This window comes from Kryptolebias marmoratus, linkage group LG22 (assembly GCF_001649575.2).
Source record: "Kryptolebias marmoratus isolate JLee-2015 linkage group LG22, ASM164957v2, whole genome shotgun sequence".
Lineage (NCBI taxonomy): Eukaryota > Metazoa > Chordata > Actinopteri > Cyprinodontiformes > Rivulidae > Kryptolebias > Kryptolebias marmoratus.
In genome coordinates this window covers 19,733,057-19,759,344 of record NC_051451.1, presented here as the reverse complement: position 1 = coordinate 19,759,344, position 26,288 = coordinate 19,733,057, and the positions used below count along the sequence as shown (strand labels likewise).

General features: G+C 38.3%; 1 protein-coding gene across 1 annotated transcript in view; it reads right to left on the bottom strand.

The window, feature by feature from the left end:
• camkmt (calmodulin-lysine N-methyltransferase) overlaps positions 1–26,288 on the bottom strand; it is a 95,508-nt gene that overhangs the window by 12,852 nt on the left and 56,368 nt on the right. Inside the window, exons 5-9 of the mRNA XM_037973630.1 lie at positions 17,143–17,203; positions 15,544–15,595; positions 12,949–13,012; positions 9,392–9,458; positions 6,225–6,299 (exon numbers count right to left, since the gene is read on the bottom strand). Of these exons, the coding sequence (XP_037829558.1) occupies positions 6,225–6,299; positions 9,392–9,458; positions 12,949–13,012; positions 15,544–15,595; positions 17,143–17,203 (319 nt within the window). The remainder of the gene's footprint in view (positions 1–6,224; positions 6,300–9,391; positions 9,459–12,948; positions 13,013–15,543; positions 15,596–17,142; positions 17,204–26,288) is intronic.

Below are 26,288 nucleotides of genomic sequence, written 5' to 3'. Positions count from 1 at the left end.
GAAATGAAAAAAAAGTCTTTTTTCAATTAAATAAACTATGCAGTCACATGTTCAAAAGCTCTTTTTAACTTTTTTCACTGGTTACCCATCCATAAAACCACAGCCAGATGTGAAGGATAACCAGCTCAGTTGATTTATGTCAAAAACATGAAACTGATGAAAAAATGGAGATAGCAGGTTTTTGCCAGACAGCGATGGTGTGCGATTTGAAGCCTCTGTGCTCCATGTACAGCTTTACAAAGGAGAAAAATGTCAAAGTAGGTATAGCCTCCGGTGACAATCCTCAATTACTTTTGAGCAGTTCATCAGTATGTACAGAGCATGGGAAAAAAAGGCATTTTTCTTCTCTGCTCCCTTTTAAGTTGAAACAAGCTACAACAAGACCTGAAACGTTTCCGCTTCGTCATACGAAGATCTTTTAAACTCAACTTAAGGACAACAGAAGACACATCATACAAAAAGTTCTTTATTTTATTTGGCTTTTGCTGGTGTTATTATCTCAATGTTTGCGTGAATTGTACTGTTTGATAAATCAGTTGTTGTTTTGTATTTCACGTCTGAAACAGGCCTGTCTTGAAAATGGTATCTTGTTTCTCAGTGAGTCTGTCTGCATTAATAGGGATAAAAAGAGAAAAAAAAAACGATCTGCATCAAACCGAAGTCATTCTACAGCTAATGTGTGATGATCGTACATTATTCTTTGCTGCGATTTTCGATCAATGTGATTTTTTAATACCTAGCAGTTAGTGAGATATTAACTTGACTCCATGCAGTAACGGTGGTCAGGACTGCCAAAAAACATAACAGATAAAACTAAATTATAATCAGAACATGAAAAATAAAACTCTTTACTCTCACTTGCTGTGAAAAGTGCTTAGCAACCTGATTACTAGCTTTTGCCTCCACTAAAATGGTTACAAATAATATACTGCTGCAATATTTTAAAATCTGAAACATTTTTTTTTCCTCTTTAATATTTTTTTTTGTAATGAAATTCTCAGATCTTTCAAAATGTTTCAAAGATTAAGAGATGTCAGTCACCTGTGCCTGTTTATAAATGTCATGTTTTGTTTCTTTTTTGTGTCTTTTTTAAAAATAAAGTACCACAAAACCATAACTGATGAGGGAAAAAAAGACAAAGAACAAAATATTGCAAAGAATGAAACTAAGATGTCAAATCAATATAAGAAAATTCAAGTTTGTGTTATGTAATAGTAGTTTCCATGTAGCCAAGTCCTAAAATAAACAACATTCTTTGACCCAAAAATGGAGGCAAACACCCATCATGTGTCAAGGGATTTAACTCCACTGCAACGTAACGTCACATAATGCAAGAATACACACAAACACACACACACAGAGCCTAAACTGACTCCAATCATTCTCAACAAATTAAAGCACATCTATCTAACCACAATGACGGATCCATTATGAAAATAAACACTGTGTATGTGTGTGTGTACCTATTATCACAGATGAAAGCAGAGTAATTTGTCTAAAATGCAACAATATGATGCAGATTTTTAATAATCCTGCACATCCGTCCAACTGGCCAGCGGCGTGGTAATCTGGAGCCCACCATTACCATCAGTCTTCTCTGATCCCAGAAAGGAATCAAAGGTGCACATAACCAAATCACCCTGACAGGACACGTGTTTTAAAGTGCACTCATCAGTTAAAAATGTATTTTCCTGCAATAGATGCAGCTTGACAGCCTAATTTTTGTGTCATCGTTTGTATAAAAGAATACACACACACAAAAAAAAAGGCTGAACTCTTTCCCCAGCCAGGATGTGTGAGCGCACGTGTAAAGTTTATTATTCTTCCAAATGCAGACAGAGGCGTGAAGTTTATTTGACTTGAAAGGTGAGAGGTTTCTCTTTTGGTTTGTTTTGCCACAGATATCAATTCACAGGAAAAGTGAGTGGCAAAGAAAACAAGGAAGTGAGCTCGTTGGGTGGAGGTAACAGCTGAAACACACACACACAAACACACACAGAGGTCAAGGTAAGGACAGAGTGTCATACAGGGGGCAATGGTTTATCAGAAAAATGTAAAAGCTGCTATTATGACAAATATGTACTGTGACAAAAAAGATCATTATTACCAAGATAAAATTTGTTAAGTACAACAAACACGCAATTAACCTAAATTATTGTATATAGCATGTAAACTTTTATACTATTGTTACTGTTATAATTATTTAGAATTAATACAGCAGATTTACACAAATAACACAAGTATTTTTAAAATCAGTCTACATAGAGGCAGCAAGTAAGATATAAAATTCTTTTGAAAAAAAAAAATTCAATTAAAGCTGATCTATATTTTTTAGATTCGTTTTTTTCTTGATAATTATACACCGTTTCAGTTGTGATGTTATTAAAGCTTGTACTTTTAGCAAAATACAGTAAACAAATTAGCATTAAATATTAGTTGTTCTAGGTACATATAAAAGTGGTCGTGTTAATGTCTGACAACTCCTGAAAGTCATAATTTCCAGTAAATATAAACAGTCTTTTAAGAACTATTTATATTTGCTTCACATTTTGTCTCTTTTCGTCCCATTAATTACATAAAGTTATCATACGGCAAAAAGTTACATCTTATTATTGTAAGTTTCTAGTTTGTTTTGTTTTGCCTATGATGCCTGCAGTATTTCATTACATTTTATTAATATTATATTTGAATTGTATATAGGCTTTGCCACAGAGTCAACATCAGTCTATCCCACAGTGAATGTAAGGGTAATCCTCTTCCAGAATGGCTGTTCTTCCTCTTTAAGGTCACTTCAGATGCACCCAGACAATCAGAGGACTATTGTTTGCAGTGACGCCCCCCACCACTCAGTGAACTCCAGTCAAAACTGAGCAGAGGTCAAAGGACAGAGCAGGCGTGTGAGTGAGTATTGCTTCTATATTTGTCCTCTTGCACAAACGTCGACATATTTTCAAGGTTGAAAAGGTCAGACTGGTGAAACTAATGACATCAGCAACAGAGTCTTTTTTTTCCCAACAGGAAGTTTAATAGTTTAGTTAGGAATTATTATTGTTTTCGCCTCCTGGGTTGTGTTGCATCTAAGATTTAAACTTATTTTTATTATGTTCAAGATGTTTCTTGTTCCCTGATGCTGAGTTATCTTTTCTTACATGGTTTTTCATTATGAAGTCCAGACTTTTCAGACTAAATGTTTCTGATTTTCTGACAATTTTTAAGAAATGTTTTATATCTTAGCACCTGTAAAACAATAATTCCCCAAGCTTGTATAATGGGGTAGTTTTATTACCTGCAGGATTTTGTAAAATTATTATTACCCGCCACCATGAAAGGCGGGCAGCCTGTGTCTGTTACATGACGTCTCATTAACCACTGGAAGAATTCTATCGAAACTCTCAGAAAGTAATCATTTGGTGATACAACTAATTAACTTTTGTAGTCAACTATATTCAAGATGGCCACCACCACTAATCAATCTCACAAAACACAAACATGGCTGTAAATCAGTCAATTTCACATATATTAGGCTTTTCAGGATTTTTTTTCTTTTTATAAAATGACAAAGTCTTTTATTCTATGCATGTTATTTTTTTTCTTTGGTCCATATTAAGCCTGATCTGGAAAATACCAAAAATAAACTCCATACTTAGCTTCCATACTTTTCAAGACTACACAAGAACCCTGTTAATCCCATAAATGGCAAAGTCCACTTTTATCACACCTTCTTATCAAAAATGAGCAAAAACATCTTAAGAAGACAACACAAAACTGACTAGAAGACAACATTACACCACACTCCTCCCTTTTTTTCTTTTCGCTCATCCTCTCGTCTCTCCTCGGTGGCGCATCCACTGTAACTGGTAGGAGCCGTAATTAATTGGAGTGGAATTCATTGTTGTTGACCTTTTCGATGGTGATCATGACAATGACTTCCCCCTTAATTCGTCAGCCATCACTCTTCAACCACCAGCACAGCAATCATCACACAATCACTCACCCACATTTACACGCAGGAAAGGCAGCAGTGTCACAGGAAAAAACTGCTGTCACACACTCACACACAGGCCCCTGACTACACATGGATCTCTGCTGAGATAAATGGAAAAAAAAAATCTGCAATATCCAAACTTCATGTACAATTTACTGTTTCTGTCTGTCACACACATATGCACCAGTCGGCTGTAAAATATCCTCTATTAGCTGCTTGCTCTCCTTCCCTCTATGGGTGTTGTACCTGACTATTACCTGTAATGACCGTGACATTAAAATAATGATAACGCCATTTGCTAATGCAGCACTTAGCACACTTTGTGCACACTTGTTCAGATAGATGCACATTCTTATGCAAGCTGATTTTCTTCTCTGTTTGTGAAACTAGAAAGTGCGTTGCCTTCCTAAAGTTTCAACTCTACTGCCCACATCAGAGACTGTGAGGTGGACCTCACCAAAAGCCTGAAGAAATGCCTCAAATGAAAACACCGTCACCCGCTTTACTCTTTAGACGCTTCTGTCAAAAAGATTTAGACAGGGATTATTACAGGAAATTATTACAGGGATTATTACAGGAAATGTAGACAGAAAGTACGAGCAAAACCATACTCAATGCACAGGTTTTACCAAATATTTTATAGATTCTCTATGATAAAATGTGCACAGCAGATTATGTTTGAGTTACTATGTCGACCAAAAAGGCAAAATATGCATCAATCAAGAAAAAAAGAAAGAAAGATCCACTGCTTGTGAAATTTGTTCTCCGCATTTGACCCATCCCCTGAGGGAGCGGTGAGCAGCAACGGTGCCATGCTCGGGAATCATTTGGTGATCTAACCCCCCAATTCCAACCCTTAATGCTGAGTGTCAAGCAGGGTGGCAATGGGTCCCATTTTTACAGACTTTGGTATTGAACCCACGACCTCCCAGTTTCAGGGTGGACACTCTACCGCTAGGCCACTGAGCTGGTGAGCTGGAAAAAAGGTTTACCTGTATATACATTATCACTACTGCAGGGTTTATATTTTTTTCAAATGCAATTAAATATTCATCCTTTCATAAATCCTATAAAATCTCATATGGAAAACTTTTCCAAATCTCTTTTATTCGACTGCATGTTTTGTTAAAGTAGCACAGATATTGTAAAAATGTGTATTTTTATGAACGCAATTTTCTGTCCATTTTCTTTTTCTGTTGTCAACCTGTAACCCCAGAAGCTGGTCATTGGAAACAAATCTTCAGGGAAACTCTTCAGGGTGAAAACCTTTAAAATCTCCGGTTTTAGCATCGTTCACATCAGAACAAGAACTTTTAGGGCTTGCTAAGATTGTGTAACATTGTCTTCTTGGCTGAATTTTTCCTTTTGGCTTTTTCCCATTTGTTTACAAAGCAAAGATGAAAAAGATTGTATATGGACGTTCAAGTGTAACATTTTTTAACTTAAAACTGAAAAAAGAAATTGGTCATTTTTTGGTATATTGAAATTCTAGGAGGACAGTTTAAACATAACTGTGACTCTTTGTCCTCTTAGTATTACGTTTCTTGATTCTTTTGTACAAAACATGTTAAAAAATAACTGTTCGAACAAAAAGTGCATGGATTAAGGAACAGCTCAGTGTTAATTTATAAATGCAACTTACAACTTGAACTAAAAATAACATATAAATGATATGTATTCATATGTATCAATTTAAAGACAAAGTGATTTACTAAATAGAGCAAACTATTTTGAAACGGAGTAGAAACTTAAAGATTGTAATTTTGAGCTCATGTTCCTTTATATGCATCACTAACTAGATTTTCATTAGCAAAGAAACAACAAACAGGATCTGAATTTCCATAACCAATAGGCTAATCATCGTTTACGTTGCTTTATATCTCCATTTCCAGCTCAGCGTCTTCTCCCTCCACCCCTACATCCTCAACTCTTCCTTTATCTTACCGAGTCTCCTTTCTTGTCAAGGTGCAATTATTTGCAATTTGCCTAAGTCATCCATTTGCTGGGAGGCTAAGCATGAAAACGAGGCAATTTGGTGTAAAATGGAGGCAGGCGGGCATCAGAGCATACAGTATGTCTGAATGTGTGTGTGAGAGTGTGTGTCCAAAGGCGGAGGAAGGTCCGGGCACTGGTGGGGGGCCGTGCAAGAACTGTCATGCAAAAGTGAGAATGAATGTCATAAACGCACGCACACTGAGATAAATACGTGAGTCTGCCCGGTGTGTGTATCTGAACCTACCAGTCTGCACACACGATGATATCAAAGTGACCTTCCAGCGCTGAAATATCCACCTCACAGTCCCACCTGACCACCCTGTAACACACACATACAACAGAGACAAAAAGTTTAGTATGCACGCGTGCTGACAGAAGACAACTGATAAAACCCAGCATGGAACAAACGCTCTTTGTCTTCGTCTTCTCTTCCTCCTCCTCCACTGCTCTTTTTCTCTTCAGCACTTTGAGCTTCTTGCTGTCTGACACCTCACTCTCAGTGACCCCCACTGTTTTTCTGCCTCAGTAGAGACTCCGAGAAAGCATCGGAAAGGAAGACATGTCGTCTGTGAGGTAAAGCGAGGGAGCTCCTGACATGACACTTGACATTTATACCTTGTGAACACACACACACAGAATGACCATCTTTGCACAGGTTTCATTTCAACACAAAGACTTCTCTACTCTCACTCATTCACATATTGAGATCATTGCCAAAGACTGTTGATGTACAATACAAGTCTACTGGCTTTGTTTATATACAAAACATATATGTAATAAACCCATAATTTAATTATTTTAGTTCACCGTTTTTTTTAACAAGTTATAAACAAATCTTCAAATGATTCTAATATTCAGTTTTGGTAAGAATGTTTATTTTCATAATGGTTTGCACTTTCTGTCTTTATTAGGTCCAGCAGCATTGTGTAAAACGTGTACTATGCAGCTTAATTATTCCTGACATGCATACAGTATGATGGCTGCAACATTGCCAGGTGGGGCATGGTAAAACATTGTGACCAAAATAACTTTTCTAAACCTCGGCATGATTTAAAAGCAGTCCCCTAAAAATGTGGGGGGTTTACTAAAAGGTCTTAAAAAAGAACAGTCAACTAATTTGGTGTTGACCTGAACATAAATTTACATTGTTGATGGTACACTAACTAAATGTAAAAACAATATTAAAATTAGTCTAAAACTGTGAATATTTGCCTGTTTGTATCCAAACAATTTCTTAGCTGAAAGATGTCCCACAGGTGCTACAAAAGCTGCCATTTAGCCACAGGTTGGAAAAGCAAGCTGAACAAGAGCTCAACATTTACAACTGCCTGCTTACGCAGTTCCTCTAAACTTTGTCTTTAGGCAAGTGACAGTTCTCCAATTCTGTGCAGTTCTCCAATTGAGCAAGAGCAAAAAAAAACACAACTGTGATGCTTTTATTTAGTTTTCAGTGTTGAGAGCCGAGTTGTCGTTGTTCCTATTGTTAACCGTCAGCTCGCCATCCGCGGCGCTTTGTGCCAAGTTTCTCAGTCATTGACTGTGTTCACCAGTTGTGAACCGATGTTGTGTGAGATTTTACAAAATGTGGCAGCTCTCAAAGTATTTGCTGAGGATGACTTTTATCTACTACAGCACCAGATTTTTTACAATTGGTTGTGAGTTATAGCCATGTTTTGTGCTTCCTACGGTCAGTTGGCTGTGGCGCCCGTCTTGAATTGGACTGACTCTAAAAGTTAATCACTTGTAGATGTACACCCAATGATTGCTTTGTGAAAGTTTCAATAAAGTCCAGCTAGCGGTTCATGAGATGTTTTGCCATCATGACAAAGGAACATACGCGCACACACAGGCAAAATAATTACAATTTTTTACAAGAATTTCAACAAGAATTTGTAAATACAGTATATATTTCATTTATAGGCTTGAATAGTTCAATACCTCCATGTCCGTAATGATATTTTAAACAAACCTTTTCGTAAAGTTGTTTTAAAAGGGAACATTTGATTAGTGAGACACATCATTCTTCCTCCAGTAAGATATACTAGTAGCTAATGTTTTGGGGGTTTTTTATTTCTTTTTTTCTCGCTGCAGTTTGGCTCTAAATTGCGTTACGGCTCTGCTGATGCCACATACTCTTTTCTCTTGATCGCTTTTTCTTCACCACTTTCCCTTTCTCTCTTACACACTGTCAGACAAATTGGGGGATTATTAATTAGGCATTTTTAACACTCAGTAAACAAAACATTAGGCCCTGCTAAAAATACAATCTCGATTCACAGCGGGGGGTTCCCAACACACACGCAGACACACACACACACACACACACACATATGCATGAATGTGCAAACAGCATCCTGTGACATGCCCCTCCCTATCCATCCCCTTGTACAATCGCATCATGCCCTTCGCCCTCTCTTGCAGCGCAGAGATGACAGCAGGCATAATCTGAAAAGAAAACAATCAAAGTAATGTAGCCTAATTATACGTTTACTTTTTCACTCCATCTACCACTCATGTAAATATGTGCAGGAGAGAGAAACAGCGAGACGGAGAGACGGAAAGAGAAGAGGTAGGGGAGCAAAACAGGCAGTCATTGGAAAATGCTTCGTTTTTTTGAGACAGGGACAACAATTAACTTCATTTCAGCCTGTCCTTACATATGAGGTGTGTGTGTGTGCGTTTTTTGGGCGAGTGACCCTAATCAAAGGGGGTTACATTTCTTTGATGGTCCCATGCACATAAATAGACATTGCACTTGAATAATTAACTTTGCAGCATGTTGTTTAAGAATGTTTTTACAATGACTTGTTTCAGAACAAGTGTCTGTTGTAATTATATTTTAAACTAGATTTGTATAATTTATATGAGCTTTATCCACTAGAAGAGCATACGTTAAAATCACTGCGGATATTTTAATGATAAAATGAACTTAATAAAAACAACACTGTTTGCAAATGTCAGCCAGCGATTAATGCAAATACTGTTCAGGAATGCAAGGGAGACGAGGTGCAGGAACCTAAAATGTTTATTGTAATTACAAGAAAGATTTTAAACAACAAAAGAGCAAACAGCAGTGTGCAGGTCACCATATGGCATTTATCTGAAGCTTAATAAAGTTGCTACAGGAGTAGGAGCACATATATATATAACATTATGCACCAGTCATCTTACCATTCTACCTCTCCAACACAATTTTCCACTTTACCACTGTAATTTAGGAGAAAGCATTTATTTTACTTAAATAAAACGAAAAATATTCACTAAAGAGTCATTATCTTGAATAAAGTGGTGCCAAAAATATTATGAGTTATGAAATACTAAAGAAAATGTGTGATTATTGAATTAAGTCGTATAGAAGTGAGAAGGCAACAAAAAGCCCAAAGCAGAAGTTTGAACAATTTTCTTTCTCACCTTGAAGACACAAGTGTTGACCCAAACTTTCCAGCCTGCCTGTTTCTCTCCACCAGCTTTCGAACATCTGAAGCGCCAAGGTCAAGGATTCATTACAGAAACATATAAAAACCGGATGTATCCAACGGTACTTCACTGTAAATAGACATTTGTGTTAGGATTTCTTGCAATTACACTTCTAGTTGTTTTGAATTTCATTGAAAGCAAAGAAGGACTGATAATCTGCCAAGGGTAGGACTGACTAGAGGCTTCCAGGACCCTGAGGATGGATGGATGGATGGATGGATGGATGGATGGATGGATGGATGGATGGATGGATGGATGGATGGATGACAACACACTAAATTTCATTTTCATTTCTCAAAAAAAAATCTAACAGAGGAATCTAGAAAACCCTAAACTTCTGCATAAAGTATCAAATACATATGTTTCACTTATTAAATACAGGTAAACAAATCGGGTTGTATTGTGTTTGGCACACATCTTCAAACAAAAGATAGACCACCTACAGTATCATCTAACTAATTGGTGCCTGAAAAGAGTTCCTCTGTTTAATTTAGTAGTAATTGGTGGGTTTCATGTTGCTAAAAGCAATATCAAGAGATGTAAAAATGAAGAAAGATTGGAAACACAAAGTATGGCAGACAACCACATGGAGAAAGCATGAGTGAGCAGAAATGATCCCCATGGAAAGGGAGCTTGAACACAGCTGCTTCTTGCTGGATCAATGGAAAGGCTTTTAACCACAGATGGAAAATAAACCCATACTGTCCCCCTAACACACACACAGATGAAGACACACAAAAGCGGGGTGATTGATGTCAAGTTCTCTATTAATACAGCGGCTACTAGAGTTGCAAAGCAATTCAATTAGGATTTTCTTGTCTTTAAAGCCTGCAAAGAGCTGAGACAAATCCAATTGACAGAAAGAAGACGAGAGAATGATGGTGAGGGCAGGAATGTGCGATGAGCTGATAGATAAATTGATAGCTGGAAAGCCAGTCAAAGTTGTAAGAGGTCACACAGAAACACAAATATGTACGCACAAAGAGCATTTAGCATAAATAGACCACACATACACACATGCTGGACACTCGTGCATCACCATTCGGTAATCTCATTACTGGTACACCATTGGGTTCAGCAGATTCACACACACACACACACATGCATGCATGCGCGTGTCCCCATGAAACCACAAAAAGAGCAATAAAAAGTCAAAAATCAAATAAAGATTTGAGTCTTATTGAACATTAAAGTGGAAAAACATTTGCTTCCATCACTTGAGGCAGGCAAGCAGCAAGCAATGACATGCATCAATCATTCTTAATGGAACATTTCAATTGATTTTCAACATGAGTATTCAAGGTCATAGGAAGAGAGTTTCTGCTCTCCGCTCTGTGCGTGTGTGTGCTTTGGACAATAAATGAGGTCAACAACTTCCAAGAAAAGAGGAAAAATCTATTCTCTTGATTCAACTACAGTAAATGTCATCTGTTCCCAACTTTTTTTTTTTTTCCATATCTTCTCATCTATTTCACTGTAAAACCCTATCTGAACCCTATCACAACTCATCATCGCTTTCCATTCTAACCCTTGTTGCAAAATAAAGCCATGAGAGATAAACAGAGGCCATGAGCACAAGGCTCAGACCAAGAGTTTCCTCAACAAGAGGAAATACCACAACATGTCTACAGCCTGTGAATGCCACAATTTGGCTGAGCCAAGAACAAATCGTGTCTTTCTCAGCCGTCTCTTTTCTTTCTGTGTGTATTTGATCCATTTTCGCTATGATTTCACTTACAATTCCTCCCATGTGTTTGTTGTGGGAAACAAAGCAGTCGGTCAATGGAATATTGTTTGTGTGTCCAAGTGTGTGTTTTACAGTCTCCGTAATGTTATTGTTTGGTCTTATTGTCATCAGTAAAGGAGCATTGTAGCAGACTGAGACAGAGATATTGTAAGCTGAGCTAAATTTGGAGGAGCCTAACTGGACAACATGAGAGAAATGTGTATTTATATTTCCTTCTTTTATGAACCAAATGTAACAAGTTTCTTTTTCACATCTTTGTAGTAGTTTATTGATTAAAACAAGATCTAAAGGGAGTGGAGAAAAAAAATGAATTTCTAAAAGGCAACAAAGAATTTCAAGTGCAAAATGTGTTGGATATATATAAAAAGAGTGAGATATTTATAAAACTTAATGACTTGATCAATAACTCTTGAAAAAACAAGTGTTGCCAAAAAAAAAAACTCACCTAAAGATGTTTTTAAATAAAAAAAAAAAAAAAAAATTAATTGTAGCCCTAAACCTTAACGACACAAAGCAGCATTTTTAACCAACCTTGATTGTTCCTGCTTCTAAAAGAACACATCACGCTCTAACTCTAGCCTCGGCATTAGATAAAGTCTCAAACTAAATCTGACAGGATGGCAATTACTGTGCTCTTAACTTGGCATTGTGGCAGCTGGGATTGGTAGGTGCCCCATCCTCTGATTCTGCCACAAAATGAAAGAGGTGGCTGGCTATTCTTCTCCAGACGAATGCATTTTCTGACTTAAGGCTAAAGTGTTAAATCTGTCACTTTTCTTTCACCGAAGCTACAGTGGAAAACTGCATTTAGGGATCACATAGCATACATTACTGTTGACGTGTTTTAATGTTCTACCGCCGAATAATGGGTAAGAACACTAATACAATGATTTATGGCTATAAGTAAAGACTGTGATTCTGGGGTGCAATTATTAACGGGCACAAGCTCACACTCAGTTGTTAAAAGATTAGACACATGTGGCCAAAACTCAGTGACTCAAATAGAACAATCTGTTGCAATAAATTTCTCCAAAAGGTTTTTAAAATTGTGAAACACTAAACTTAGTTTCTGACTCCACGTTAAGGGTGAGGACATATATCGACTAGTAAATCAATAAGTTTGCCTGTCGGCTCGGCGCTCACTACTTGCCATGACAAACTGGTGCAGTAAAAGCATCACTGCAGAGGCTGCACTGATCCACCTGTCAATCTCCTGCTCCATTATTGTCTTTCTTGCGAACAAGACCTCAACGTCATATTTGAAAATCCCCCAGTTCAGGCAACAAATCATTCACAATTTGAAGCAGACAATTTACCCTTGTCCTACTATGAATGAAGAGACTTAGATGTGTTATTCTTTTAGTTCCAGCTTCTCCAAACCTGCCCAGTTAAAGCTGGAGGTTAGGGACCAATATAACCAACGAGAGAGCATCATCTGCAACAACTACTTTGATCCTGATAAAGAAAGATTTCCAATAGGAGGTGTCCAAGCTACAATATGTTTCCACACATTTCCATTGGAAGATGGACAAGTATAAAAAAATGACAAAATTACTGCACATGGGTGGATGCATGTGAGGTTTTTTTTTTATCCAAAGGGATGTGCAATCAAACACTAAATTGTCTCACGAAAGGACAAAGTATTTGCAGAAACAAATTTATACAGTCGCTTGAGAATAAATGTGAGAGGGAATGAGGCAAAGATGGAGAGACAGAAAGAAGAGAGAGGACGATAAAAGGATACTCTGAATGGACTTCTCATTCCCATCTGATAGCAGAACTTCCTTCACGTCAGCAGAAATGGCAACCTGAGAGCCAGAGAGACAGGAAAGAGACAGAGAAATTAAACAACACAGAACAAAAGAACAAACCCAAAAGCACTCTTAGATGAAGCAAACATCTGAACGCACACAGACAATAATGACATAACCATATCTACAAAGCTTCACTCCTGGCAGCCCAGCCCCTGTCTCTCCATTTCTCCCTCTCCTCTCTGCCATTTTCCTCTCTATCTTCACCCCATTTTTATGTCTGCATTATTTTAATCATTCAATCAAATCAGTCAATACTTTTATCATTGTGGCTAGCGGTGGGGGCTGCTATCTTGCTATCACTCTGTTCAGTAATTGCATTGTGACAGGGGATGATGGCAAGCGTAGAGCCTTTTCATTTGACGCTGGGTGTTTATCAGGCCGAGCCATCACTCCGTTCGCCGCTGTCACTCTGCACTCGGCTCGCCAGGCCTGCCTGATGCCCTTCATATAACTTTGCAGAGCAGACTGCAAAAGACGAAGGGGAAGAGAGGGAGGGAGACGAGAGAATGGAGAGCCTTTGCGTTACAATGTGTGTGAGGGAGATGTAGATAGAGAGGTGTGTGCTCGATTATAACCCCATCTTTTGCCATCACTTTTCTTCACAGCTGCCTTTTCTTTTATCGCAGCAAGTATGTGTCAGGCTGTCAAATTTTGTTAAAGAGTGTGGGTCCGCATGACCTTATAGTAAGTGGCTAGCAAGTAGTTTTTTTGTGTTGGTAAATCCAAGTGAACCATAAACAAATTCATCAAATAGTTGGTTCAACAAGGCAGAGACCTCACAAAATGCTTTATTTCTACAAATTTATAGAGGAAAATATTTGCGTAAAATCATTGTTTTAATAAAAGATGCATAAACATTTTTACTACAACTGTGTACTCAAAGTATATTTCAACAAGCTACTTATTTTGTACAGTTACAATGAAAGTGGGCACTGTGAAACGTCACAACAAACCCCATAGGCAGGGCTAGTTGTACCACTTGCTGGAAACTGTATTTGATTGTAATTTATTCAATTCAGTTCTATCTGCAAATGAATACAGTAAAAAGTGTTACTTTTGTGATGCTAAAATACTGTTTCTGGACAAATTCATGTCAGGACCATCACAAAATTTGCTCGAGATTTTCTTCAAGCAGCGTTCCAAAGTGACAGGATGCACAAACTGTTCAACCCAGCTACACAAAAAGATTGTGCTACAATTAGTTTGCTCTAAAATATGATTTTTTCTGAATCAAACTGATCATACACACATGCATGAGACCTAAGAAACAAACACAGACACATGTTCAAAAGTGTGTCTGCAGGGTATTGTGCATCCCTCCATCTGTTTAATAAAGACTGAATCCAACTGAGCAAAAGTTAAATCCAACTAATTTTCTCAGACTCAGTGTTTAGAACGAACACATGCTGTTAAAATTTATTTTTAAAAAATCATTAAACATAAAAACAGCCCTGAGAATTGTCTACAAAAAGAAATTGACTTCAGTAAGAAATGTTACAGACATCACAATTATTATATCCACAGTAGGGACATAGCAAATCTAGGAACACATGTATAATGTTTATAAACATAAAATGGAGGGGGAATAAGGCAACTGAATGCAACATGTAATGCAATATTTATGCAATATCTAATGAACAATCAAGATAATGCGGTGAAAGTGGTGTCAGTGACGGATGGAGGAGGGAGGAGGAGAAGGAGAGGTGTGAAGGAAGGATCCCATCTCAGGCCACCAATGTCAAAACATGGTGTATTGACTGCCAAGAGATAAAACCAGGCATTTTACACACACACTTGCTCACTCACACACACACACACACACACACACACACATACATTGGCATCTAACAGATCGATGGGACACCAAAGCCTGCAGTGTGGAGGGGCCCTTCAGACTAATAAACCCTATAGCTGTCAGACTGCAGTGTATCTGAGAATCAGTGTGCATGGGGATGTTTGTGTGTATGAAAAAACACTAACGCTGTGCAGCTCCTAAGATAACTTCTTAGTGTATCTATCAAAACTACGAGGATACCAACAGGAAGGTGCATTGCTGCTCAGCTGCACTGCAATTACTGTGATTGTGGTTTTCACACAGTCAAGTGTTTTTTTCGAACCATAAAACCTTCCAAAACTATGCGCCTCTTTTCTATTGAGTCCTTTTATGATGAAAAGATCAGTCAGTTCTTGACTCAGAATTCAGGAAGAATGCAACCAATTAGGAGCTCCGTTCAGACATAATGTGCTCCCTCAATATGGTTGTAAACACTAAACTGAAGAGACTAAACTAATTAATTTTATGTAAGTAAAGTGTTTGCAAGCAAATACACCTGAAGGTTGGCAAACACAAATGCACATTCCAGCACACAAGAAGTGAATGATAGCGTTTGAATAGATAAGGACAGTGTATGCCAAGCTGTGTGTGCATTGATTGGCGATGATTAGTTTTATTAAAGAAGCCAAACCTTTTTTTTTTCTAGGCAGAAATCTGTGTGTGTGTGAGTGTGTTTGTGTGTGTCACTTACCATGAGGCCACCAAGACAAGTCATACCTCCTCCCAACTCACACACTGCACCCCTGGGAGACAGAGAGGAAGAGAAAGGCGAGCAGGGGTGAGATTTCGCTTTGCTGAGCCAAAACCAGCAGTTTAGTACTAACACACACACACACACACGTGCTGTACAGTAGATTTGCACAGAGATAGACACACACTCCCACACCAGCCCTACGAATACAAGCAGATACACAAACAGTAAACACAGCAGGGTAAGAAATATCAATTCAACCATCAACTTGAAAGCTGAATGCTGAACATTGAGAAGCACAAGCTCAATCAGCAGGATATCTGAGGAGCACACAGTCACACACACCCCTACACACACACAGTCATGTAGTATGCCTGCTCATTCAACCCTTCTCTCCATCCTCTTCCTCCTTTCATCTCCCCAAACCCTCCATCTCTTCCCCTGTCCTCTTTCATCCCTCCCCTGCCTCCCTCCCTCTCTCGCTGACCTTCACTACGCTGCTCTGATCAATAACCCTCTCCGCCTCGCCTCCCGCCTCTTGAATGTTAAAACAGGAAATCAAAGGGTGGCGATCCACCTTGAGTGGAAATCAAAAGTGCCTGGGTGCTTTTCAGCCCCGTGCCACAGGGCAGGCCGAACGCTCAGCAGACAACAGCTGGAAAAAAAGAGCAGCACAAAACAACACAGCGAGGCACAGGAAGGTGCGCCAGGCATTTAGTGCAAATTCCAGCCAGGCTTCAATCTGAGGAATTTTCAAGGAAGTGATTGAGAAGATTTAAATTTCGAGGTATAATTTACTGATGAGTAAAAATGTATTGAGAAAATATCGCAGTGACACTATCAGGTGTGATAAAGCCATATTTGACTCACTCCTCTCATAACAATGCTCAAAACACGCTTTGTGTGTTTTAAAATATCAGCCACTTTCATCTAACTCAGCAGCAGGCATTTAGTGGGTCCATCTGATCGCTAAACATTATTGACATCCAATTTGTGTCTGCAATGTATTGCAACACTTTGCAATACTGATATTGTGTACAATAATATTGCAATAGCATTAAATTGTTGATATCTCGTGTAGTTTTAACCCTTTTAGCACCATAATAATAATGGCCCTGTCGTTTTAAAAGGGTTAATAAAATACAAAAACTATTTCATGTTAAAAATTTAATACCGCTTTACCTATTTTTACTATAAATATTAAGGATTTTAAAGGAAATATTCTAGTTTATCCATGAAATTTTAATATTGCTTTTAAAAAGTTAAGTTCTGTTACTTAAAGCAATTTCATTGGCACATTTCACAACAGAGAAATGTAGAGTGCCAAAAATGAGAGCACATTTCAGAATGTCTTTTTTGTTTACACAAATAATGTGTCGATTTCAACGTAATAAATATGTATGGAAGCCACATGCACCTTCAAAAGTATCTGAATAAGAAAACATCCCATCCTGACTAATAAACAAAAAAAATAAAACTCAAAATCCCATGGTGTGACCATTTGTGCTATAAATCCCAGCTGTTAGCCTCTATTATTATGGCACTTATTAACTTTTTGACAATAAAAGGAAGAAATTTTAAAAAATGGAAATAACTCACTTGAACATGTGACGTTTCTGCAGACAGTAATGTGCCATCACCTCCTCAGATGGCCACACACCTAAATAAAACAGATCAAAATGGAGACAGGTTCATATTTTATCATGATTTAGCAACATATTTTTTTGATTTACAAAGACATACAAAGCTTCCTTGGTATGAAAACAGACTTGGATTCTCATGTCTAAACATCAGAGGACAATAACATTGCTATAAAACCCAAATAAACACAATAAGTGTTCAGTGAAACATAAAGGGAAGCATTGTATTTTCCAGTCTGTGTTCATTTGCTTCTCTTGTGGCTTCCACCTTGCCTGTGATCCAAGGCTTCTCTGTCTGTTCGTCCGTCTGTCTATCCTAAATCCTTGCAACACACTCTCTCATTGGCCATTGTGTATGCAAGTGTGTAGGAGCGAGTGTGTGTGTGAGACAGGGGGTCCAGTGTGTGATAATCACAGTGTGCAGGCCTGTCTGGCTTATCACCTACAGTCAGCCCTTCTCCTTCTGCCGTGCATGTAACGCACACTAAGACACACACACACACACACACTTGCATGCTTCGAACTATTTCCCCTCTTTCTTTGCACACACATGTACAACTGGAGACAAATACACACATCTTGGCAGCAGAAGAAGTAAACATTCATTTGAATAAAACTTCAGCTTTCTGCTTCTGGCTTTGAACAAAAAGGTTCGCCTTGTCTGTGTCTGTGTCTGTGTGTGTGAGTGTGTTTATATGCACGCATGAGCCTGGGTGTGTTTATATGCTGAAGTTTTTGGAGAGAGAAAAAAAAAAGAAGAAGAAGAAGACGAAGAAGAATGAGGGGATATAGAATAAGTTGGCGAAAGCAAGCAGGCGAGGGAGACGGATGGAAAATGAGCGAGGTAAAGAGGGAAAACTGGGGAGGGTTAGAGGAGGAGAAAGAAAAGGTGGTTGTCGATATAATAAGCGGCTTACAGGCGGTCTCTCATCACCTCGTGGGGCAGACATCACTGCTCTCCCGCTCTCCTTCTCTGCATCTATCTCTCTTATTCACCCTTTTTCTGACTCTCTCTTTCCCCTCGCTCCGGTCCGCCAAGATTAGCTCAAGCAAGCAGGATTTAATAATGCCTATTGATAAAATGTCCAAATATTCCTTTTCCCCATTAGAAAAAAAAATGACAGCCACAGTAGCTAAACTGTGTTAAGAGAGTGTCAAGGCGCGTAGGGCTGAACCATGGGGACATTTTAAATTTCAACTGTTCATTTCTCTGCGGCGAGGAGCTTGTCGCACAGAAAACTTTACACTGTCAAGAGGCACTCAGGTTAATGTTGTGATTGTATACTGCATGAAGAACAACCCCGGGCCTTATCTCAAAAGGTTTGTTATAAACATAATGCAAATATGTGACATTTTCTAGATGTAAATGTGCAGGCTGGTGTTATTTTTGTTATCATACGAATATGTTAAAAGTTCAATTCCAACACAGAGTTAGCTTTCTTTTAATTTCCCTGTCTCTAAACCCCAAAGCGGCTGTCAGAGTACCAGTTCAGTGGTCTATTCTTCTCAGATCATCTTCTGTCTCTGATATCAAACATCAAGACAATTTGAAACTAATGGGCATAAAGGATTGCAGGTTATTCGTAAGTCCTGAACAACGGTTCTTCAGCACAAATCTGGAAGTCACATTTTGGTTTTAGTATTTGTCACCAGTGGCTTATTGAAGGCGAGAATGTTTATTGTTGATTGGCAGCTTCTCCTACAGCTGCTCAAGGATTGCAGTCATTCACATACAAACTTCAAATGATCAAAATTGTTTTATATTATCAGAAAAAGACAGGCAAAATAACTTTCTTTAAAAAGCTGTAGTTTTGTGTGAAGATGAAACAAAAAGAATAAGTTGTGGGGTTTCTTAGATGTAAAAATTAAGGTTTACATAATTAAGATTTTGCAACTGTGCAGTGCTTTGGGGTTTGAGCTTCGGCCAACTGATTGACCACGTATAGCATGATTACAACTTTCCTTCACATCCTTCAGTGATTAAAAAATAAAACTGTATTGTAGGTCCTTTGCTGCATTCTAATTCTTCCTGCAACATTTGACTTCCTCTCTCCTGATTGTGTGTTCACATATAACATGATTGCATCAGGACAGACATCTTTGCTCTTAGAAATCACAGTTCATCTCCTCCCCTTCCCTTTCAACGGATGACACTTGGCGTGCAGGGTCTCCCCAAAACATCTAGTGAAGATGAACAGTAGAGGGTGGTAATGTAACATTAAACTGGGTGTGATCCTCCGCTCAGCAGCAAAAACAGAAGACAATATAAAGATTTGTCTTATAATTTTTATGCTGCTGTCAACTTGTGATGGCTGTCGACCATCCTAACTTACATCTAATCACCCCCCACCTCCACCCCCTTTAGCCAGAGGAGGCAAAGTCTTATTGTGCTGGTCTCTTAGGTGTCTACACATCCCTCGAGGCATGTCTACAGCTGTTTATGTTAATCTATAAGGCTATTTGTGATTAAAGTGAAAGAATACCAGCTAAAACTGGACCCTGGTATGTATGCTTCTCTACTAAAAGGTCTGTTTTTCTTCTTGTACTGGTCACCACACTGCCAGACTGACTTCACAAAGCTATGCATGTGTGAGAATGTGTAAACTCGTGCATGTGTGTGAAAGGAAGACAACTAAGCAATCAGACTTTGTAAAGCATATGTGAGTCTGATGGGTAATCCGCAACTCCAATAACATTAATAGCCAAGGGTGACAAGGACTGTGTGTGTCATGTGCGTGAGTGTGGTTGCATGTGTGATAAGTATTTGGGGTGTGTGTGTGTGAGAGAGAGAGAGAATGAGAGAGCTTCCCAGGTCGAGGAGCACTGTAGGAAATGAAGGGATCAGGAGCAGAGAGCAGATTACTCTTCCTGAGAATAATGAAATTATTTCTCACCTTCAATTACTTGATGAGGAAAGGAAATAGTGTATTTGTGAATTTGTGTGTATGTGTGTATCTGGTGTATCACTCCCAGGAACTAAACCTTTTTTCAAAGACGCCATCCTTAAAACCATGTGTGCCTGCTAGGTTGTGCGTCAGAAGCACTGTTAATACGGAGGTGCTTCTATCCATTTGGTGATAACTCGTGACACAAACAAATGAAAAAAGTTCTTATTATGTAAAAGTGTTCATTTAAAGTAGCTTTAAATGTGGACTGTGCCAGCCCAGTTGCAAATAAAATGTAAAAATCAACACAAAACAAGAAACTTCTTGTTCATGCATTTTTGTTCGTTATGGTTTGTTTATTTGTTTTTGTGCCAAAAATTTCCAAGGTAGGTTTTTGAGTGGAAAGTGTGTTCCCCACTCCAGTGTCCAACTTTTTTTTGTTGAGTAGAAGGGCATGTTGACAGTTAATAGTTTAGGAAAGGGGTATTTTTATGAGGTTGTTACAAAAGCACGTTTTAAGAACATCTAAAAAGAATAACCTTTACTACAGGCCTTTTTTATTCCTAATCTTAACCATGTCCTTTGAAATGCATGAAATAAAAACATAAAGCACAAGAAACAAAAAGTGGAACCCATAAAGGACTTTTCTAAATGTAAATTTACTTTAAAACATCAGTGGTTGTGACAGGAGCTTCACTTGTTTATTTGCCATGTACTGTATTTGGATTTATCCACCTACAGACTACAAACCTGTTCTTCTTTGCAGCTCTTACTGTTATTTATACATTCATTCATTCATTTTATTTATTTAAAATAGGACAATGCATATTATCAACATGTCAGCAGTAAGCATTAATGTAAATATGCTGAAGTTAGCACAACAGCTAATTTTCATCCGTTGTCCTAAGGCAGGTAGGAACAAGAAACATCCCACAAATCAAAGAGCAGAGAATAATACAAACATCACATATATAACACAACTTGAAATTACAATAAAGATACGACGCCATAACAAAATAGACAAAGTAATCTACCCATGAGTGCACCTCTGGTTAGTTTTCAGCCAATGTTTCAAAGAGTTTTTATAGCTGGAGTAGGTTTACAACCTGCTGCAAAGAAGAAATACAGTATGTGACAAATAAACAAGTTAAGTTTACTTCCAAGTTTATTTCCTGTATAACTCCATGCAGGTGCACAGAGTAATACAGGTTACAACAATCAGGGGCTCACAATCAGGCCAGAACAACAGTGAAGCACCTGGCTAGCAAAATACCACAACAATGGATTTGGCTTGCTCTGAACAATGAAGGCTTGACCTGTTCAACATCCATACGCAAGCTTTTTTAACTGGCATATATAAAGCAACAGTGCAATAACTACACAACCTTACTATTTGTGTATTTCTTTCCCACTGACCCTTTAAAAATGCTAAAAGTTGTGTCTGTGTACAGAATTCATTAGTTTGTGCTGTGGAGCTTTTTTATAAATGTAAGCTGTTTAATGCCAGGGTATTTTTAGTGTGTCGTTTAAACAAGCCAAAAACCTGTTAAAACCACACAACCCTCACCACTAATTTTATAAAGCATCAGTGCTGATAGTACAAGAGGTGGAGACCTGCTGAATGTCCCGAATGATTGGCTGCAGCTCCCAAATGATTCTACTGTTAAATTCCTTTGTCATTAACATTATCCCTCCACATCCTAGTGACCTGAGGCTGACTCCTGGTACCACCTAGACTTAACACAACTTAATCTGGCTTCAGTATTTGCCAGTAATCAGTAGTACAAAGTGGAATTATCCAACCACCCTTCAGTTTTCTTAAAGCTTAGATCCAGGTTTGGGTTAGGGTGGCAGTGGGCAAAGAAAAGCAGCATGGTGACCAAAACATTTGTCACACCACCCATGTCTTCTAGATCTTTCCGGGGAATCCTAAAATACTCAAACGCCAAAGAGCTAAGAGCAAGAAGGGAATTAGGTAAAGAGCTATTCTGAGCACCTGAAGGGGATCCAGACAGGCACTGTTATACTATCTTACAAGCTAAGCCAAGTTAAGCTAAAAGTACTTGAGATGAGGCTGTTACTCTGTTCTCAGAACGAAGACTTAATTAAAAAGAGCCCAACCACTCTCATTTAAAAGATAGAGTGATGCTTAACTTAGCGTGTAAGTAAGAGCAATTTTGATTATAGCTTTTCAAATTGTTCCAGTGTTTAGAAAGTTGAATGTCTTTTCATGAAGTCAAAATATAAAAAAAGATGAAGGTTCATGATTGGACAGACATATATTGCCTGTTTTTAACCATAATAAAGGTCAGTTAATGACCCAATTTATAACCAGTGTGTTTGCTTTCCAACCTGGTCCTATTGATTTCAGATGCCAAGCTAGAATTTAAGCTCTGTACCAACATTTAACATTTTTTCTTAACAAGAGAACATTTAGCTTTGTCTCATTTGTTTCCAATAAAGAATTTGATTTTCACAATCCTTTCAACGTTTTTTTCTCGAGGGGAAAAGAGGCTGTAGGCTACAGAGATGAAGGGATGAGATAGTGAATAACAATGAAGAGAAAGATTGGAGCTTTTAAGCTTTTCTTTAAAAAAAAAAAAAGCCTAAAAGGCTGTGACATGGGATATTTGGGTTAGTATAAGTAGAGAAGATTGGGAAAGAAAGTAGACAGAAAGTAGTGCAAATTTAAGAAGAAAGACTAAAATAAAGAAAAAAATGAACTACAAGGAGGCAGGTAAGGGGGAAAGGAATTAAAAGACATTGACAAATATCAAAAAGAGGAAGTGAGAGAGAGCTATGTCAAGATGAGGTTAAGTGGGCCATGGTGTTGCTGTGAGCACACACCAACATGTGTCTGTTACAACAACATCCTGATGCACGCACACACACACACACACACACATCTCTTTTTGACTCTCTCATACACACACCTCCCCTCAGGCCCGGCATGTTTTCAGGCTCTGTGGCTCTCTGGTGGTGATCCGTCTCCACATTAAGTGAGGCCTCAGATAATTCCTAAGCCTCCTCCATGGCCGATCCAATAAGGGATAAGGCTCTCAGCTGGCCATGATCAACTGACAATCTGTCCGCTCACACGGCTACTTTGGTGAGGCCAGGATTACCCCAGCCAGCCTAGGCAGTGTACACACTGTTCATAAGACCACCTAGAAGCATGTGTGTGTTCTGCATGCGTTTGTGTGTGACAGGAAAAAAACAATTCAGTAAAAGGTGTGACCGTTTATGAGTTTGGGAATGAGTGTAAAAGATGAAAAACATGATTTGTGTAACAGTTATAGGATAAACTGACACTTTGTGTACTTTGAGATTATAAAAAAATCTGTTACTACCTTGCAGTTTCATTTTTAGCAACAGTACAGGCTAACTGTTGATCATTTCAGAATGAGAATATTTTCAGATTTGCAAAGCTTGATTTCTGAACCAGTTCACTTTATTTGTGTTAGATATATTTCAGACAGATGTTCAACTTTACAGTTCCTAAAGTGAGAAAAAAACCCATTGAAAATTAATTTTACTGTACTGTACAGTAAATATGCACAAGGGATAATATATGTATAACTTAACTGCATAAATACATGAAAACTTCAAACTATGCACTGTCTAATCAGTGTAGGGACCCCACTGAATGACATGTGGAGTATCCAGTGTGTGGGAATGGTGTCCTTGGGTCTTCTCTCAGATCTATCCCTTGAACCTCACTCCTGACTACAAATGCCCAAGATGGATAAAGATAAACAATGGATAAAGCTGAGCTCCAAATGGATCATTGGATTTCATTGATAAACTCTAGATCAGTCAAATGAAGACCAAATTGGAAAACGTGTTTTTAGAACGGCCTCTTTTGTAAAAGTAATGTACAGTGCAAAAAAAATGTTAATCTCAAGTACATTAAAGGAGAAATTCCCAATCCAATAAAGCATGAGTTGTATAACTCTAAAAAATTTTTTTATTAAATTATTCCTTAAAGTTTATGAAACACAGAAACTATTTATTCCAAGATTTCCTGAAATTATTATTTTTTGTCATTTGAATACTTATTTTTTTCCATTTTTAAGATTTTTATTAAACTATTTTTATGTGAAGAGTATGTTCAAAATATAACAGAATTAGCTAATTTAAAAAGACATAAAAACAACTTCTTTTTGAGCAAAAGGCAAAAAGATTTATGTTTTTTAAGGACTTTACCCCCTCTGGCCATATCAGATTTGGTGAAGCTCTACAAAGGCTTGAACTATTAATAGCAACACGTTAATATTAATAGCAATTACAAAATGATCATTGGACATTGCTGAAGCAGTAAACACACAAGCTGTGAATAAGAATTTCACATAGCCTATTCGCCTTTCACCAGGAGAGCCAGGCAGTGAGTGATAAGCATCGACATTCTAGCCAACAGAGTCCACCTTGGAGACATTCCTGATCCCTTTTTCCATTGGAATAGGCTCATTTCAGGACGCACTCACCGACACACACCCACACCAAACATTCGCTCGCGCACACGCTTGAAGGACTGTGCAGGGCTTCGATAAGCGTGGCCCTCCTCTCCCTCTCTTTCTCCCTGAGTAAACATCGTTTTGGATTAGGCGGAGTATAATGAGAGCAGGGGGCTATCTGCCCACCACGCCTGCATTGTGGCCCCCCGCTCCTCTCTGAGGGGGCCGGGACCAATCTTTACTCTGCTATTTATCCCCCTCCTCTGATAGCTTACTTATCTGCTGCAAAATGCCAGGGCTGACTGCCTGTCTAACTGCCCCTGTAACTGCCTGCTTGTTTCTCCGCCTGCCTGTCTGTCGGAAATTTTTTCATAAAGCTTAAGAGCAATAAGACAAACCGCACGTCTACTTCTCCTTCTATCTCTTCTCTACCTGTCTGTCTGCACATCTCTTCTCTTAAATCTCATCTTGGTGTGACAGCAAACAGTTCTGCAGTTGGAGTGAGATTATGAAGATGATGATGAACTAGAAGGACCAATTTGCTTCAAAACTTGTGTTCCTGAGTATAAAATGGGTTCAAAGCCATTAAATGTTGGGAATCCTCTTTTTATCGTTTTGTTGGATACAAACATATTTGCATAGTGGGTTTACTCTGGGTACTTAAGTTACCTCCCACAGACCAGAAACATGCATGTTGGGTTAATAGGTAACTCTAATCATCGGCCCTAAGTGTGAGTGAGAGTGTGAATGCTTGTTTATCTCGTTTGTCTCTATGTGGCCCTGTGATGGAGACCTGTCCAGGATGTCCCCCGCCTCTCTCACAGTGACTGGTGGAGACAGGCACCAGATCCCCGCAACCCAGAATGGAGAAGCGAATAAAGAAAATGGATGAATGATCCTAAATAAGTAAAGTATACATTATAATCCCACTTTTATGAAATACTCTGCATGCACTTTTTTTTAAAAAAGTTATAGTGATATTTTTTACTTTATCTTTCTATTTTGTTTGTACTTGCATATACTATTTGACAGCACTCGCAGTTGAATTACCTTTAAAAAAATGTTATAAAAGATATGTTTTTTGTAGCCAGATTGGTCAACTTAAAATGTTTTATATTTGTGTTTTGTTTGTTTTTTTCCACACAAATAAAAAAGGTATTAAAATGTACATACCAATATTCTGTTGCTTGTGGAACAAATATATATTTAGGACTAAACAAGCATGAACTGTTGAATGCAGTGTGCTTTTTATTCTGATTCAATGCACTTTCGTCGTAGCCAAAGCAAATGCACCAAGTTTGACAACAGCATCATAAACTGGCTTCCTTTAACACCTATCCCATCATGCCCTGCACTTCTTGTGGACAAAAAAAAAAAAAAACAGAGGTAGAGAGTGTGCACTTGATGAAATTACATCTGGTGCACAACCCTTGTCAGCACAAAGTGAAAATAAAGGAAAATAAAGGGAAGTGAGGGGTACAGAAGAAGAGCCGAATAAAGCACGGACACAGAAGAGAAGTGCAAGAAAAACACAGCGGTTCAGAATTACAGAGAGGAGGAAAAATCAAATGAGAGACACAGGAATGAGGTGTTGGGAGAGATGGGAAGAGACAGAAACAAAGAGGGGTGATAAACATATCAGCACAGAGGTGTGGGTTTAGCTGGAAGACAAGTGCTTTGCGGAGCTTCACTCATTGATTGTCATACAGGGAGTGGCCCCGGGCCCATGTGACAACTCCAGATTACGCTGCACACACTCACACTCT